Source organism: Hemicordylus capensis, chromosome 6 (assembly GCF_027244095.1).
Source record: "Hemicordylus capensis ecotype Gifberg chromosome 6, rHemCap1.1.pri, whole genome shotgun sequence".
Lineage (NCBI taxonomy): Eukaryota > Metazoa > Chordata > Lepidosauria > Squamata > Cordylidae > Hemicordylus > Hemicordylus capensis.
The window spans coordinates 103,768,477-103,782,476 of record NC_069662.1 but is presented as its reverse complement, the minus strand read 5'-3'; the positions used below and the strand labels follow the sequence as shown (position 1 = coordinate 103,782,476).

At 46.2% G+C, this 14,000-nt stretch overlaps 1 protein-coding gene across 2 annotated transcripts in view; it reads right to left on the bottom strand.

Annotated features, from left to right (window-relative positions):
* The window catches only part of TOPAZ1 (testis and ovary specific TOPAZ 1), an 87,140-nt gene that overhangs the window by 44,389 nt on the left and 28,751 nt on the right, over positions 1-14,000 (bottom strand). For both annotated transcript variants that reach the window (XM_053262755.1, XM_053262756.1), the window contains exon 8: positions 12,916-13,035. In XM_053262755.1, the coding sequence (XP_053118730.1) occupies positions 12,916-13,035 (120 nt within the window). The remainder of the gene's footprint in view (positions 1-12,915; positions 13,036-14,000) is intronic.

The window sequence follows — 14,000 nt, the reverse complement described above, 5'->3', positions numbered from 1 at the left end:
GCACCATGGAATTTTTCAGTGTGTGACACTGATGGACAAGTTGGATATGGAATTATCTGGCGAGGGATCAGAAAGGTTCTCTGTCACCATGGACTCAACCTCTGATTCAGGAGGAGAATCATAATCCTCACCTGAGGAATGGTCACTAACATCTATGGTAGTTAAAAAAGCAGGAGGAGATGTGGTAGCAGCCATTGTAGGTATAGCAGTTGTTTGCAGTGGTGTCGTTTGTATGGATTTTGTACTCAGTAAGGCAGCAGTCCTCTGATGAGATAATGGAACAGTAGCGGGCACTGCGAAGTGATCAGTAGTATGCTGGGTAACAAGCAAGTTACTCTCTGGAACCCGTGAAGGCACATAAGTTGGTAAAGGAGATGTTGAACATCCAAGTTTTAGTGTTATGTTCCTCTCCCAACAAAACAAGCATGAGTTGTGGTGATCCGTAGATGGCAGTTTTGCACCACACTTCATACACTTTTTTAAAGTTTTATTTTTGGTTCATAAGGACAAAAATTAGTCTAAAACCAGGCCAAGTCACACCAAAAATCCATCTAGAAAAAATGAATAAATAAGTCCAAATCAGAAGGCAAGAAGCAGTCTTCAAACAGCCCAAAAGCCAACACCAAATAACCAGAAAAAGGTTTGTATTACAGAACTGAGACTGACGAGAAGCAGAGTCTAACGAGGCAAATGATAAGGCAGTCAGAAAGGAACTGAGGGAAGTGATGCTCCAACCACCAAATAAATCGTTGTGCTGAGCACACTTAGAGTGCCATGAGGAGCTTCACCATCCATCCGCAAGTTCCTGCAAAGGCACAGAACCCAGGCTTATGAATGGACATGTTAAAGATTGCTGGAAACTGCTGCAATGTGTTGAGACAAAGAATCCAGGTATGTATATTAAGTATGTGGACTTGCTGCCCTATGATTTAAATATGGAGAATCACAGGTAAAGATTAGATAATTTATATGGTGCTAATTTGAATGTTCTACCCTGCTCACCTCTGTAAGCTCCAAGACAGTAATTTGTCTTTCCAATGCCAGCTTTATAGCTGAGAAGATACCTTAATCTGGTTCTCACATGGAGGTTTAGAATTTTATTCATTGCCCACATGCAGCCCAGAATGTTATTCACTGCCTCCTCATGACTTCTTTGTGAAAAGCAGCTGTTAAGAGAATTGGGCTTAATTAAGAAAAGCCAAACCATCATTACCAAGTTTAACTTGGATTTTCCAGCTGGTCTGGCAGGTGCTCCTGTCAAAGCTCTAGTTGCTCTATGGAATGGAAAGGTGGCTCAGGCAGGTGCCACAATTGCTCCCAAGTGCCCTCTCTTGCAAAGCAGAGCCCATGCAGCACCTTGGTATACACCTGAGCTGAGGGCGATGAAGCAAGCTGGGAGACGGCTAGAACGCAAGTGGAGGAAAACTCAGGGTGAGTCTGAGCAAACACAGGTTAGGGCTCATTATCGAGCCTACTCTGAGGAAGTGATGGAATGAGTAAACCTTCCTGGTTTCAATATTCACAAACAGCACAGTACAGAAGCAAATACTAAAGCAAGGTGGTATTCTCAGAGATTTAACAGAATTTGAAATAATAATTTAAAAAATGCCGAGCACTTATTGGGTCTTATATACAAGCTGTTAGTGAAGTATGATTCTGAATCAGAACAAGTTAAAGACTGTATGATTAAATGGATGCAGAATATGAATAAAACTGACATGCAACAATGGGAATAGCAATGGAAAGTGAATCTTAAATTTACAGTGAACAGCTCTTTAACATAAAATTGGTATAAAATGTATTTTCGTTGGTATATCACGCCAATGATGATTTCAAAGATAGACAATAACTATCCTGGAAATTGCTGGAAGTGTATGAATCAACCGGGAACTTTTTATCACACGTGGTGGACATGCACTAAAGCTCTGAAATTTTGGAAGTTAATTCACCGTAAGATGCAACCAGTGTTAAAAATAGATTTTCATTTTTTACCAGATATTTTTATGTTAAATATTACCAAGCCTCATATATCTGCAGAATATACAGAGCTGTCTTTATATATAACTGCTGCTAGAATGTTTTATGCTTCTTATTGGAAAACTCACTCATTACCGACACTAGAGGAATGGCATCTTAAACTTTGGGAATACGCCTCAATGGTTAGAATTACTTCATATATTCAAAATAAATCAGAAGATAAATATAGCTTTACTTGGGAACCTTTTATACATTATAATTTGTCACAGGGTCTGATACCTCATCCTAGATTCGGATTTTCTCTGCTATTGAATCCATGAATGACTCCTTTATCATTTCAGCTTTGCTTAACTTTGATATTTAATTATTCAGTTGGATGTTTTGTTTGGACATTTTTAATTGGTGGTTGAAAGTTCTAACTGGACTGTGAGTGGTTAGGATAAGATGTTGATATGAGAGAGAGTTGACTCCTGGATTGATATTTAAAACATATGAGATGTACTACATTTGTGTACTTTTCTTTTTTCTGTATTCTTTTTTCTTGATATAATTTTTTTAAAAATTAAAGTGATGGAACACATGAAATGCTTTTTTCATCCACCACTGCATCCTCTCAAAGTCATCCAGTGGGACTCTTCCTGGTGGCTTAGGGCCTTTTATAATCTGGCCCTGGACAAGATGTATGAGAACCCTTGGTTGCATGCTGTGACTCATTTGCACAGCACTTTGAGGGTAAAGTCGCTTGCATTCGCCATGAGTTGGACACTATGGCTGATGCAAGATCATTGGGAAGGTGCCCAGAGTAAAACCTGGCCTAATTTTGTTGGAGATATTTAAGTTATTGGTCCTGAGAATATGGACAAGGTGTTTAGTCTGATTCAGATGACCACATGCATGCTCAACCCTTGATGGCTTATTAAATCTAGTAAGGAGGAAATTTTTATCTGGGTCCAGCAGGTTCTAAGCACCTCATTGAGAGAGGGGGTGGTCCCAGCTTCATTGAAGCAAGCTATTGTTTGATCACTCCTATAGAAACCCAGTCTGGACTCGGAGGATGTAAACTATAGGCCTGTGGCCAATATTCCCTTCCTGGGCAAGGTGCTTGAGTGTGTGGTGGCTGACCAGCTCCAGACACTTTGGAAGAAACAGGCTATTTAGATCATTTTCAATCGGGCTTTAGGCCCAGCTTTGGAACAGAACCTGCTTTGGTTGCCCTGTGGCATGACCTATGCAGAAAGAGAGACGGGGGAGTGCAACCCTGTTAATTCTCTTGGATCTCTCAGTGGCTTTTGATACCATTGACCATGGTATCCTTTTGGATAGGTTGGCCGAGTTGGGTGTGGGAGGCACTGTTTGGAGGTGGTTCCACTCCTACCTCAAGGCCTGTTCCCAGAAAGTGGTGCTGGGGGACTACTGCTCAACCCCTTGGCAGTTTTGCTATGGGGTTCCGCAAGGTTCCATTCTTTCTTCTATGCTGTTTAACATCTACATGAAGCTGCTGGGAAAGGTCATCAGGAGATCTGGCTTGAGGTGTCATCAATTGTATCTCTCTTTTTCATTAGACACAGGTGAAGCGGTGACTGTCCTGAATTGGTACTTGGGATGTAGTAATGGACTGGATGAGAGTGAAATAGCTGTGACTCAATCCAGACAAGACTGAAGTACTGTTGATCGGTGGTTCCTCTGCCCAGGTGAATATTGTTCAGCCTGTTCTAGATGGGGTTGCACTCCCGCTGAAGGACCAGGTTGGTAGCCTGGAGGTGCTCATCAATCCAGCACTGTCACTAGAGGCTCAAGTGGCCTCTGTGGCTTATAGCACCTGTTATCAGCTTCGGCTGATATGTCAACTACGACTTTACCAGGACAGAGATAGCTTGGCCACAGTTACTTGCGCTCTGGTAAACTCTTGCTTAGATTACCGCAATGCATTGTACTTGGGACTGCCTTTGAAAATGAACCAGAAACTGCATCAGGTACAAAACAGAGCTGCAAGATTATTAACTGGTACTGGATGTTTTTATCATATTATGCCAGTGCTTCGTCAGCTGTACTGGCTCCCAGTCCGTTTCTGGGCCCAATTCAAAGTGCTGTTTTTAACCTTTAAAGCCCTAAATGGCTCAGGACTGGGTTACCTGAGAGACTGCCTTGCCCCATATGTCCCTGATTGATTGATGATTAAGGGCCATCAAGTCGGTGTCGACTCTTAGCGACCCACATAGATTCTCTCCAGGATGGTTTGTCTTCCACTTGGCCTTTAAGGTCTCTCAGTGGTACATTCATTACTGTTGTAATCGAGTCCATCCACCTTGCTGCTGGTCGTCCTCCCCTTTCCTTCAACTTCTCCCATGGACTTCTCAAGTGAACTGGGTTTTCACATAATGTGGCCTAAGTATGATAGTTTGAACCTGGTCATTTGTGCCTTGAGTGAAAATTCTGGATTGATTTGTTCTAGGATCCAATTGTTTGTTTTCCTGGCTGTCCATGGTATCCTCAAAAGTCTTCTCCAGCACCAAAGTTCAAAAGTGTCAATGCTTTTTCTATCTTGCTCCTTCAGAGCCCAGCTTTCACATCCATAGAGTGTCACTGGGAAAACCATTGTCCATACGATTCTAATCTGTGTAGGTATAGACTCATCATAGCATCTAAATATCCTTTCCAAGGCTTTGGAAAGGCAACCTTACTAAGTGCTAGTCTGCAGCATATTTCTTGACTGCTGGATACTTTAATATTGATGGTTGATCCTAAAAGGCAGAAGCTATCCACCACTTCAAAGTCTTCCTTATCAATTCTGAGGCTGGGTTGCTGTGCCCATTGTCATTAGTTTAGTCTTCTTTACATTTAGCCGTAGTTCCATTTTTCCCACCGTGTTCCTTGACTTTCATTACTAGAGCTTGCAGATCATCCGCATTCTCAGCTATCAGAGTGGTGTCATCAGCATAGCACAAGTTATTTATGCTTCTTCCTCCAACTTTAAAACACACTCATCTTCTTTTGAAGCCCTCCTCTGGTGTCCCTGCCAAACGAGGTGAGGTGGGTGGCTACCAGGGAGGGTCTTTTCGGTGGATGCACCCCATTTATGGAATAGCTTCCCCAGTGAGGTTTGCCTGGCTTCATCACTTTGTTCTTTTAGACATCTGGTAAAGACCATTTTTGTTCATACAGGCCTTTTAAATTTGGATTTTAAGTTTTGTTCTGATTTTTAACTATTTTTAAAATGAGTTTAAGCTGTTTTGTATTTTATTTGTATTTTCTCAATGCATGTTCATTATTGATGACATGCTTATGTTAATGCAGCCATCACAAAAAGAACATCACTGTTAACTTTCATATTATTTTAAACAGCGCTTTTCAAAGGAGAATTTACACATTCAGCTGCTAGTCATCAGGTTAGCTGTGTTTATCAGCCTTGCACATTTGCATAGTATTTAGTTCACAGATGGCATCATGTCCAGTGTACTTGGATACTTAGAAATAATGGCCAGTAAGGGGAGGCCTCTGTACAGCTACTAGGCTCTTGTGGGATTTATAGTTCAAACTCAGCATGAATTATGCCTGGAACTTTTATAGAAAAATTTTATGCTCTTGACGCAATGGGCTTCGGGAGTTTATTCTCATCAGGAGGGGGAGGGGTTATAAAACTGCTTGGGCAGGTCTTACTAGAGAACTTGTTTTCCTGGGTCTATAGTAACAAAACACAGGTCAATAATAGTCCAAGGCATCTGCATCCTCTCTGCAATAAAAACTCAAATGACCATGGAAGGGCATTATTTTTCCTTATGTGATTACACAAGGTACTGTATTAGTTTAATTTATATAAAAGTCACCGGAAATTATCTTCTAATTAGGCCACTTAACTCTTAAAATCTCAGTGGTGTTATTACAGAACAACTTAATTTTTATGACTCAAATTATGCACCATGTCAAACAACACTTTCCATTAATATAGTTTAGAAACCAAATCCTAGTTTGAGCTTCCAGACCTAACAGGCAAATCGTGGTTTAAAGCTGCATGTCTACCGTTTTCCATCAGTTCAGCACTCCCATCAGTAGATGCAGTAAGCTCTGAAAATGGAACAGAGGCTGACATCCAGTCTAGTGTTGCACTGGCACAGTGAGAAACGTGCACATTTAAGAATTTTGCAAAGCTGTACAAAGTTGTGGTACTCAGCGATGTTGTGCATCCACTAGTGGAAAACCTCCTCCAAGACATATAAAAGATTGTACAATGCATTGTGCAACTTGACAACTTCTGCAAACCAATTTAGAACAGGCATTTCCTCATTGTGTTCCATTTTTACACTAGTGCAACAGCATATTAGTCTGGATGTAGGCTGTTCTGTAACTTTAGTTTGTTAATTCAGTTACCACACCAGACCTCAGATGATGATGATAATAGTAATAATAAAAAAGACAGGTTGCTCACCTGTAACTGATGATCTGGAAGAGATCCGTTGTATTCATAACAATGGGTTCTGCGCCTGCGCAGTGACCTCACGGACCGATTAGCTAGCTCCTCGCTCCGCCCCTAACTGCCCTGCACGAGACCGTGCTCTTCTTATCCCTGGCAGTTGGGGCGTGTCTCTTTCAGTTTCTGGTGGACCAACAGTCATTTTTTTTTTTTTAATTTCTCTGAAACCCAACCTGGTCCTGCTCGAAAACCGTGGGGAGGTCTGGGCGGGTCTTATGAATACAACAGATCTCTTCCAGATCATCAGTTACAGGTGAGCAACCTGTTTATCTGGATAGTGATCTGTTGCATTCATAACAATGGGTGATTAGCCAGCTGCTGCCTTGGTGGTGGGCAGTATCTACGGCAGGACCCTCTTCAGTACACTCCGCCCAAACTCTCCTTCCTTTGATTGTCGCAGGTCCACTGCATAATGCCGAATGAAGGGTTGGTTTGACGTCCAAGTCGCTGCTTTGCATATATCCTTCATCGATACACCGGCCAAGTCCGCTGCAGAGGAGACATAGGCTCTCGTAGTGTGAGCTGTGATAGTCCCTGGTGGTACCTTGCCTTGCGCAGTATAAGCTAGCTTTACTGCCTTCACAATCCACTGAGCCAACCTCTGTCGTGAGACCGGCTTTCCCTTAACCGAGCCCGTGTACAAGACAAACAGTTTCCTAGTCCGTCGAATAGACTTAGTGGCGTCCAAGTAGTATAGGAGCGCCCTACGGACATCCAGAGTATGCATCTCCTTTTCTAGCCGTGATTCTGGGCTCTGGAAAAATGTTGGAAGAACTATATCCGCATTAATGTGGAAATCAGACGTTATCTTGGGGCGGAACTTCGGATCCAGCCGAAGAGAGACCTTATGCGGAAAAACTTGCATATATGGTTTGTCCATTCTAAGAGCAGCTAGCTCACCTACCCTCCGTGCCGTCGTTATCGCTATTAAGAAGGCTGTCTTAATGGTAAGAAGACGTAAGGAGGCCGTTGCCATAGGTTCAGACGGCGGCTGAGTCAGCGCCTGTAGCACCAAAGTCAAATCCCACTGCTGATGTGGGCGCCGAATTGGCGGGTACAGATTATTTAACCCCTTCAGAAATTTCTTGCATTCCGGATGGGAAAACACCGTAGACTTGTCCCATCCCCTATGCTCTGAAGAGATTACTGAGAGGTGTACCTTCAAAGAGGCATTCGCCAAGCCCATCATTTTGAGGGTTGTGATATACAGTAACACTTGAGTTACCGATGCTCGCCTTGGTAAGAAACCACGCTCCCTAGCGTAGAGTTTAAAACGTCTCCACTTACTGTCGTAATTGCGGCGAGTCGACCTCTTTCTAGTGTTTAATAGAATCTTTTTAAATAACCTATGCGCCACGCTGTGAGCTGAAGCGTCTCTACTTGGGGATGATTTATCGCCCCTGAACCTTGAGACAACAAGTCCGGCTGATTGGGAAACTTGTGGTATACTCCCCTTGACATATGTAGCACTGTTGAAAACGATTGTTGTCTGGGCCACCATGGCGTTATCAAAATGGCCTTCGTGTTGTCCCTGAGCAATTGCGCCACCACCCTCGATATTAGTGGTTGCGGTGGAAACAGGTAAAAAAGACTTTTCGTCCATCTGTACTGGAAAGCGTCCCCTTTGCCTACTCCCGCACGAGAGCAATATGTTGGACACATTGTGTTTACAGCCGTCGCAAACAGATCCACAGTCGGCCATCCCCATTTGTTGAACAGTGCCGACAGATAGTCCATATTCATCTCCCACTCGTGTTGCTGGTTGTATACCAGGGCTCTGCTCAGTCCATCTGCCTGAACGTTGTCCACCCCTTTTATGTGTATTGCTATCAGAATTATGTCCCGAGCAATACACCAATTCCAGATGTTTTGACTCAGCACACACAGCACCCGAGAGACCGTACCCCCCTGCTTGTTTAGGTACGCCATTGCGGTGGTATTGTCCAGGTGGATCTGCACCACCTTCCCGTGCAGTAGGGATTGAAATGCCCTTAGGGCCAAGAACACTGCAAGAAGTTCCAGGTAGTTTATGTGTTTTTTCGCCTGCAGACTTGTCCACCGCCCCTGAATCTGATGTTGTAGGCAATGTGCTCCCCATCCCTGTAGGGAGGCATCCGTTGTTACACTGCATGCCGGCGTGAGCGGTTGGTATGGCATGCCTGAAAGCAAGTTGCTCGCAAGTGTCCACCATTTCAAGGACCTTAGTACCGCACATGGGAATGTTAGCCATTTGTGCTGGCTGTCGCGATTTGGTCGAAAGTTCATCAGAAACCAAGTCTGTAGAGGTCGCATACGCAACCTTGTATTGCAAACAGTCGTATTGCATGACGCCATGAGCCCTAGGAGCCTCTGAATCAACACAGCCCTTTGCTTGGGTTGCTGTTGGAAAAGATGTATAAGCTCCTTGATCTGGGCATACCTGGACTCCGGCAGATAAGCCCTTTTTTCTTGCATGTCTAAAATCGCACCAATGTAGTCTACCCGTCTCTGGGGCTGCAACCGTGACTTCTTCTGGTTCACCGTGATTCCTAGGTCTCTCAGAAGAGTGAGTACATACTGGACTTGGGAAAGTAATCTCTCTCTTTCGTCGTTGACCAGGAGCCAATCGTCCAAGTATGGATACACCACTATCCCTTGGGTCCTTAAGAAAGCAACTACAGTCGCCATGACTTTGGTAAACACTCTTGGCGCTGTGGACAGGCCGAATGGCAAAACCTGATACTGGTACGCTGTATCTCCTACGGTGAACTGCAGGTACTTGCGATGTCCTTCGCGAATACCTATATGAAAATAGGCATCCTTCAAGTCCAAAGTGACAGCCCACTCTTCTTGCACAAGAAAATGTGAAATGTCTTGTAGTGTTATCATCCTGAAGTTTCTCGTGTCTACATACCAATTCAGTTGCCTTAAGTCCATTATCGCCCTTATGCCCCCGTCCTTCTTGGGGACTTGGAAATAACGGGAATAGAATCCCTGCATTCTGTACACCCATCTCACCGGCACAATTGCCTGCTTTTCCAACAACACTTGTACTTCCTCCATCAGTACCTGGGTTGACCTGGTATAGGTTATTCCTTGAAAAGGTGGCAAAGCTTTGAACTCTATCGCGTAGCCACACTTTATGATTTTCAATACCCATTGATCTGATGTTATGTTGTGCCACGCTTGCGCGTGACTGGCCAGTTTGATGGTAATGCTGACCTGCACAAGACCGTTGTTGTGGGTCTTGGGTTCCCGAGCTTCTAGTGTTGTCGGTAGCATAGGAGGTGGATGGACTGTCCCATCAAAGAGACTGCTTATGTTGGTCCTTGCCAGGCTTCTGTCCTTTCTGGCGCTGGGCATAGGGCTTATTGCGTTGATAAGGCTTATACTACCGTTTATAGTCCCTTCTGTCCTGTCTGTATCTGGAGCGGCCTTGCTGACGTCCATAAGCAAAGTTTTTTGATGCCTGACCACTCACTGCTGCCATGAACGTCTTGGCAGTGAACTTTGATTGTTTCCACGACTGCATCGTGGAATCTGTCGTCTCGGCAAAGAGCCCTTTGCCATCAAATGGTAAGTGTTCTATTTTATCACGCATGTCCTGCTGCAAAGTCGTTGATCGTAGCCACACATGGCGCCTCAAGGTAGTAGCAGTGGTCATTGCACGTGACTCAGTTTCCGCAGCATGTTTAAACGTGCTCAGCAAATGCCGCGTAATGACCGTCGCTTTCTCATATGTCCTTTTAAAATTCTCCTGAAATTCCTCAGGTGACATCATTGCTGAATCTTGGAACAGTGTGTCCCAAATGTGGTGACCATATCTCGTCAAACAAGCCGAGTAATTAGCAATCTTGATTGCCAAACCTGACGTAGCATAGACCTTCTGTCCCAGAACATCAAGTTTTCTGCCCTCCTTATCACCGGGCGTCGAATGCCGCGCTCCCCCTTTCGAAGAGGCGCACTCTATAACCAAAGAATTTGGTTCCGGGTGCTTCATAAGGTAGCCACAGTCAGTCTCTTGCACCCGATATAGGCCCTCAAGTTTACGTAAGGTAGCTGTCGATGTTTGTAGGACCTCCCATGCAGTCTGTGCCGCTTTCGTTATCGCTGGTATCATGGGCAAAGCAACTGGGTGAGACACTTTAGCACGTGCCATCATATTATATACAGGATCCTTAAGGTCCATCTCAGGCTGCCTCAATTCAAGGCCCAATGCCTCCGCCATCTCACGTATCTGAATGTGATATGCCTTCAACTCCTCCGATGGCGAAACCGAAGTGTGCGGGGCTACATCGGATGGTAGTTCAGGTTCCATAGGCTCTTCTAGAATGGAAGGATCGTCCTCATCAGTCCCCGTAGAATCCGAAGAATCCGCATCTCCGGAATCCGGCCTCTCCAATGGTGCAACGGGTACTTTTGGTTGTTGTGTTGCTGGAGGAGCAGATGTCGCTACTGGAATGCTTGCGGATAAAGTTTCCACAGCAGACACTACCGCAGGTTGAGTTGCCACTGCCCGCAACTGTTGCTGTGCCTTCCATATCTTGTAATCCGCGTAGTCCGCTGGATAAATCACCGGTGGGGAATGCGTGAAACCGCATGCGTGATCAGATTGTGCAACAGTCCGCTGGGTGAAACACGTAGCCGGTGGGCGTACAAACATCGGAGACGGTCCCGTCACTGTCGCCCTGTCCACCATAGGTGGCCTTTGCGTAAGCATTGGGCTAGTTGCTGCTGAAACACGTTGCACTGGTCTCAACACAGCCGGCAAATGTACACGCTGTGGGGATCCCGACGGAGTCCTCGGTACCGGCAGTAGTGGAGTACTCTGTGCCGACAGTTCTCTCACTCCCCGATCCGGGAAACCAAGGAAAGTAGGCTCAGTCGGCGTTGTATCAGTCGACTCCAAAAGGGCTAGTAAGTCCCTTCTTGCTCCAGATCCTGCCGCTATCTCCCTCTCTGTAGCATCTTCTCCGAAATCCAGAAAGTCCTCCGATCTGTACCCCTGTCTCGGAGTTATGGCTGGAGAAATCAATGGGGTTCTAGCTGGTGTAAGTTCCATCGCACCCCGTCGATGTTGAAAAGGTTTTGCGGCTGTCTGCTCTATATTTTCTGGAATCAAAGCATCCCTCGACGTCGAAGCCGATACCGAATCGACAGTCGATACCGTGCATGGTAAGGTAAGCGTCCCGTCCTGCATTTGCGGTACCGACCCTGTCAGTGTAGAGGACGCTGGTATCGATGGGGATTTCGCAGTCGACACCACGTTACATGTCGATACCGAGTACATTGGCGCATTCAGCTGCGGTTGTGTGACTGTTGACATCGAGACCGACATAGACTCCATCGGTGCCTGTAAACCTTGACACTCTCTCGATACCGATTTCCACGGTGTCGAAGCCGTCGACTCAGCAGAGTCCCAATCATCGCAATCTGATTGGAGCGGCAATGGAGACGGAGTTCGACTATGGACCTGAGTTTTCTTAGTCCTTTTTCGAGGGGCCGAAAATCCCTGTTCCTCCTCTGTAGACGATTTTTGCTTGTGTCGCTTATGCCGGTGACGTTTCTTCTTTGCATCAGCCGGCTGCTTAAACTCAGCAGACACAGTGGCTTTCGACTGCCTACCGGCAGAGTCCACCATAGGAGTGCTCGCTTTAGATATCGAAGGATGGTTTGTCTTCGACATCGTGGACGACACCGAAGCGGTCCCCGACATCGATGTCGACGGTCTAGGGGTCGGCGGGCGCAGCGCATCATCATATAGTGCCGCCCGAAGCCTTAGCGCTCGATTTTTCAAAGTTTGCTTCGAAAATGATGAGCAAATTCTACAACCTGCGGGGTTGTGCTGCTCTCCCAGACACAACAAACAGGCATCATGTGTATCAGTTGAAGGCAGTTTCACATTGCACTCTGTGCAGCGTTTGAAAGTCGTTTTGGGTCTGTCCTTAGTCGACATGACCTCAGCCATCCCACTATCGTAACGTTCGTTTTTATGCTTACTACATCCTTGCGGGTGATCCAAATCCAAGTCCAATTACAGTCCAAATTTCCTAAAACCAATTCATCGTCCTAATCCGTTCCTAGTCTTTTACCAATATATCAATTTACTAACTAGCCGAGGAGCTAACAGTCCGAGGTGTTGACGCAATGGCGGTCAAACAGAAACTGAAAGAGACACGCCCCAACTGCCAGGGATAAGAAGAGCACGGTCTCGTGCAGGGCAGTTAGGGGCGGAGCGAGGAGCTAGCTAATCGGTCTGTGAGGTCACTGCGCAGGCGCAGAACCCATTGTTATGAATGCAACGGATCACTATCCAGATCTATTTGTTAGCCATGCCATAACATTCTCTGGGCAGCTCACAACAGAGGATTAAAACATGCAACACATAACACATTAAATCATAATAAGACAATAAAGGTAAAAAGAAACATATTTTATACAAAGAAACATACTGAATTTTTCCTACCCGTCTCCCTCAAGAATGTGTTTACCTTATCATTTCCTGGTTCAGGAACATGTGAAAACCAGCATTTTTTTCTGTCACAACCATTCAGTGTATTGAAATGTAATCTGCAATATCCACGGGGTAGTCTGACCAACCCTAAATTAGTCTGCAATGTAACAGGAGAGATTAATCCTTTTTTAAAAGTCTCAAGAGTTATTTGAAAACTGATAGCTTTTCTTAAAGCATCTTTGATATATCTATGCTGCAGTTTACATCAGTTAATATACAATCCTCTCTAATAAAACGCTTGGTGTCCGTCCGTGGACGGACACCAAGCGTGTGTCCGTGCCTCCCTGCCCTGTTCTGCGCCTGCGCGAAGCGCAGGCGCAGAACAGGGCAAGGGAGACACGACCACCGGCACCTGGTGGCCATCTTGGGCGGCCAGAAGCGGCCGCCCCGAAAAAACGAAGCCTGCAGGCGGCGGTGGACGGCGAGTGGAGGAGGCGGCGGGGGAAAGCCAGGCAAGCAGAGGAGGCGGCGGCGGGCCCGGCCGGAGCCGCCGACTCACCCGGAGAAGGCGGCGGGCCCGGCAGGGGAAGGCCAGGGAAGACGGCGGCGGCGGCCCGGCGAGGCGAGTGGCCGCCCCGAAGAAGCAAAGCCTGCAGGAGGCGGTGGATGGCGAGCGGAAGAGGCGGCAGGGGAAGGCCAGGCGAGCGGAGAAGGCGGCGGCGGGCCCAGCCAGAGCCGCGGACTCATCCGGAGAAGGCGGCGGGCCCAGCAGTGGAAGGCCAGGGAAAACGGCGGCGGGGGCCCGGCGAGGCGGCGGGGCCGGCTGGGAGAGGGCGAGGGCGGGGGCAGGGGCTACGGGGAAGGCAGAGACGGCAGCGGGAGGCAGCAAAACTCTCCCCTACTAGCGCCCGTTATTACAACAGGCTAGAAAACACTAGTTGCTAATAAGTCTGCATACTGACCAGTCAATATCCAGTACAAAATGCTGTCAATCTGTGTGCATTCTATATGACTGTGTGCAAATCTGCAGTCATAGTGGAAAGACTGCATATTTGCACACAAACACAGAATGTGGAATCCAGACATTACACTAAATTTTATCTTCATGTCGTCCTCACACAT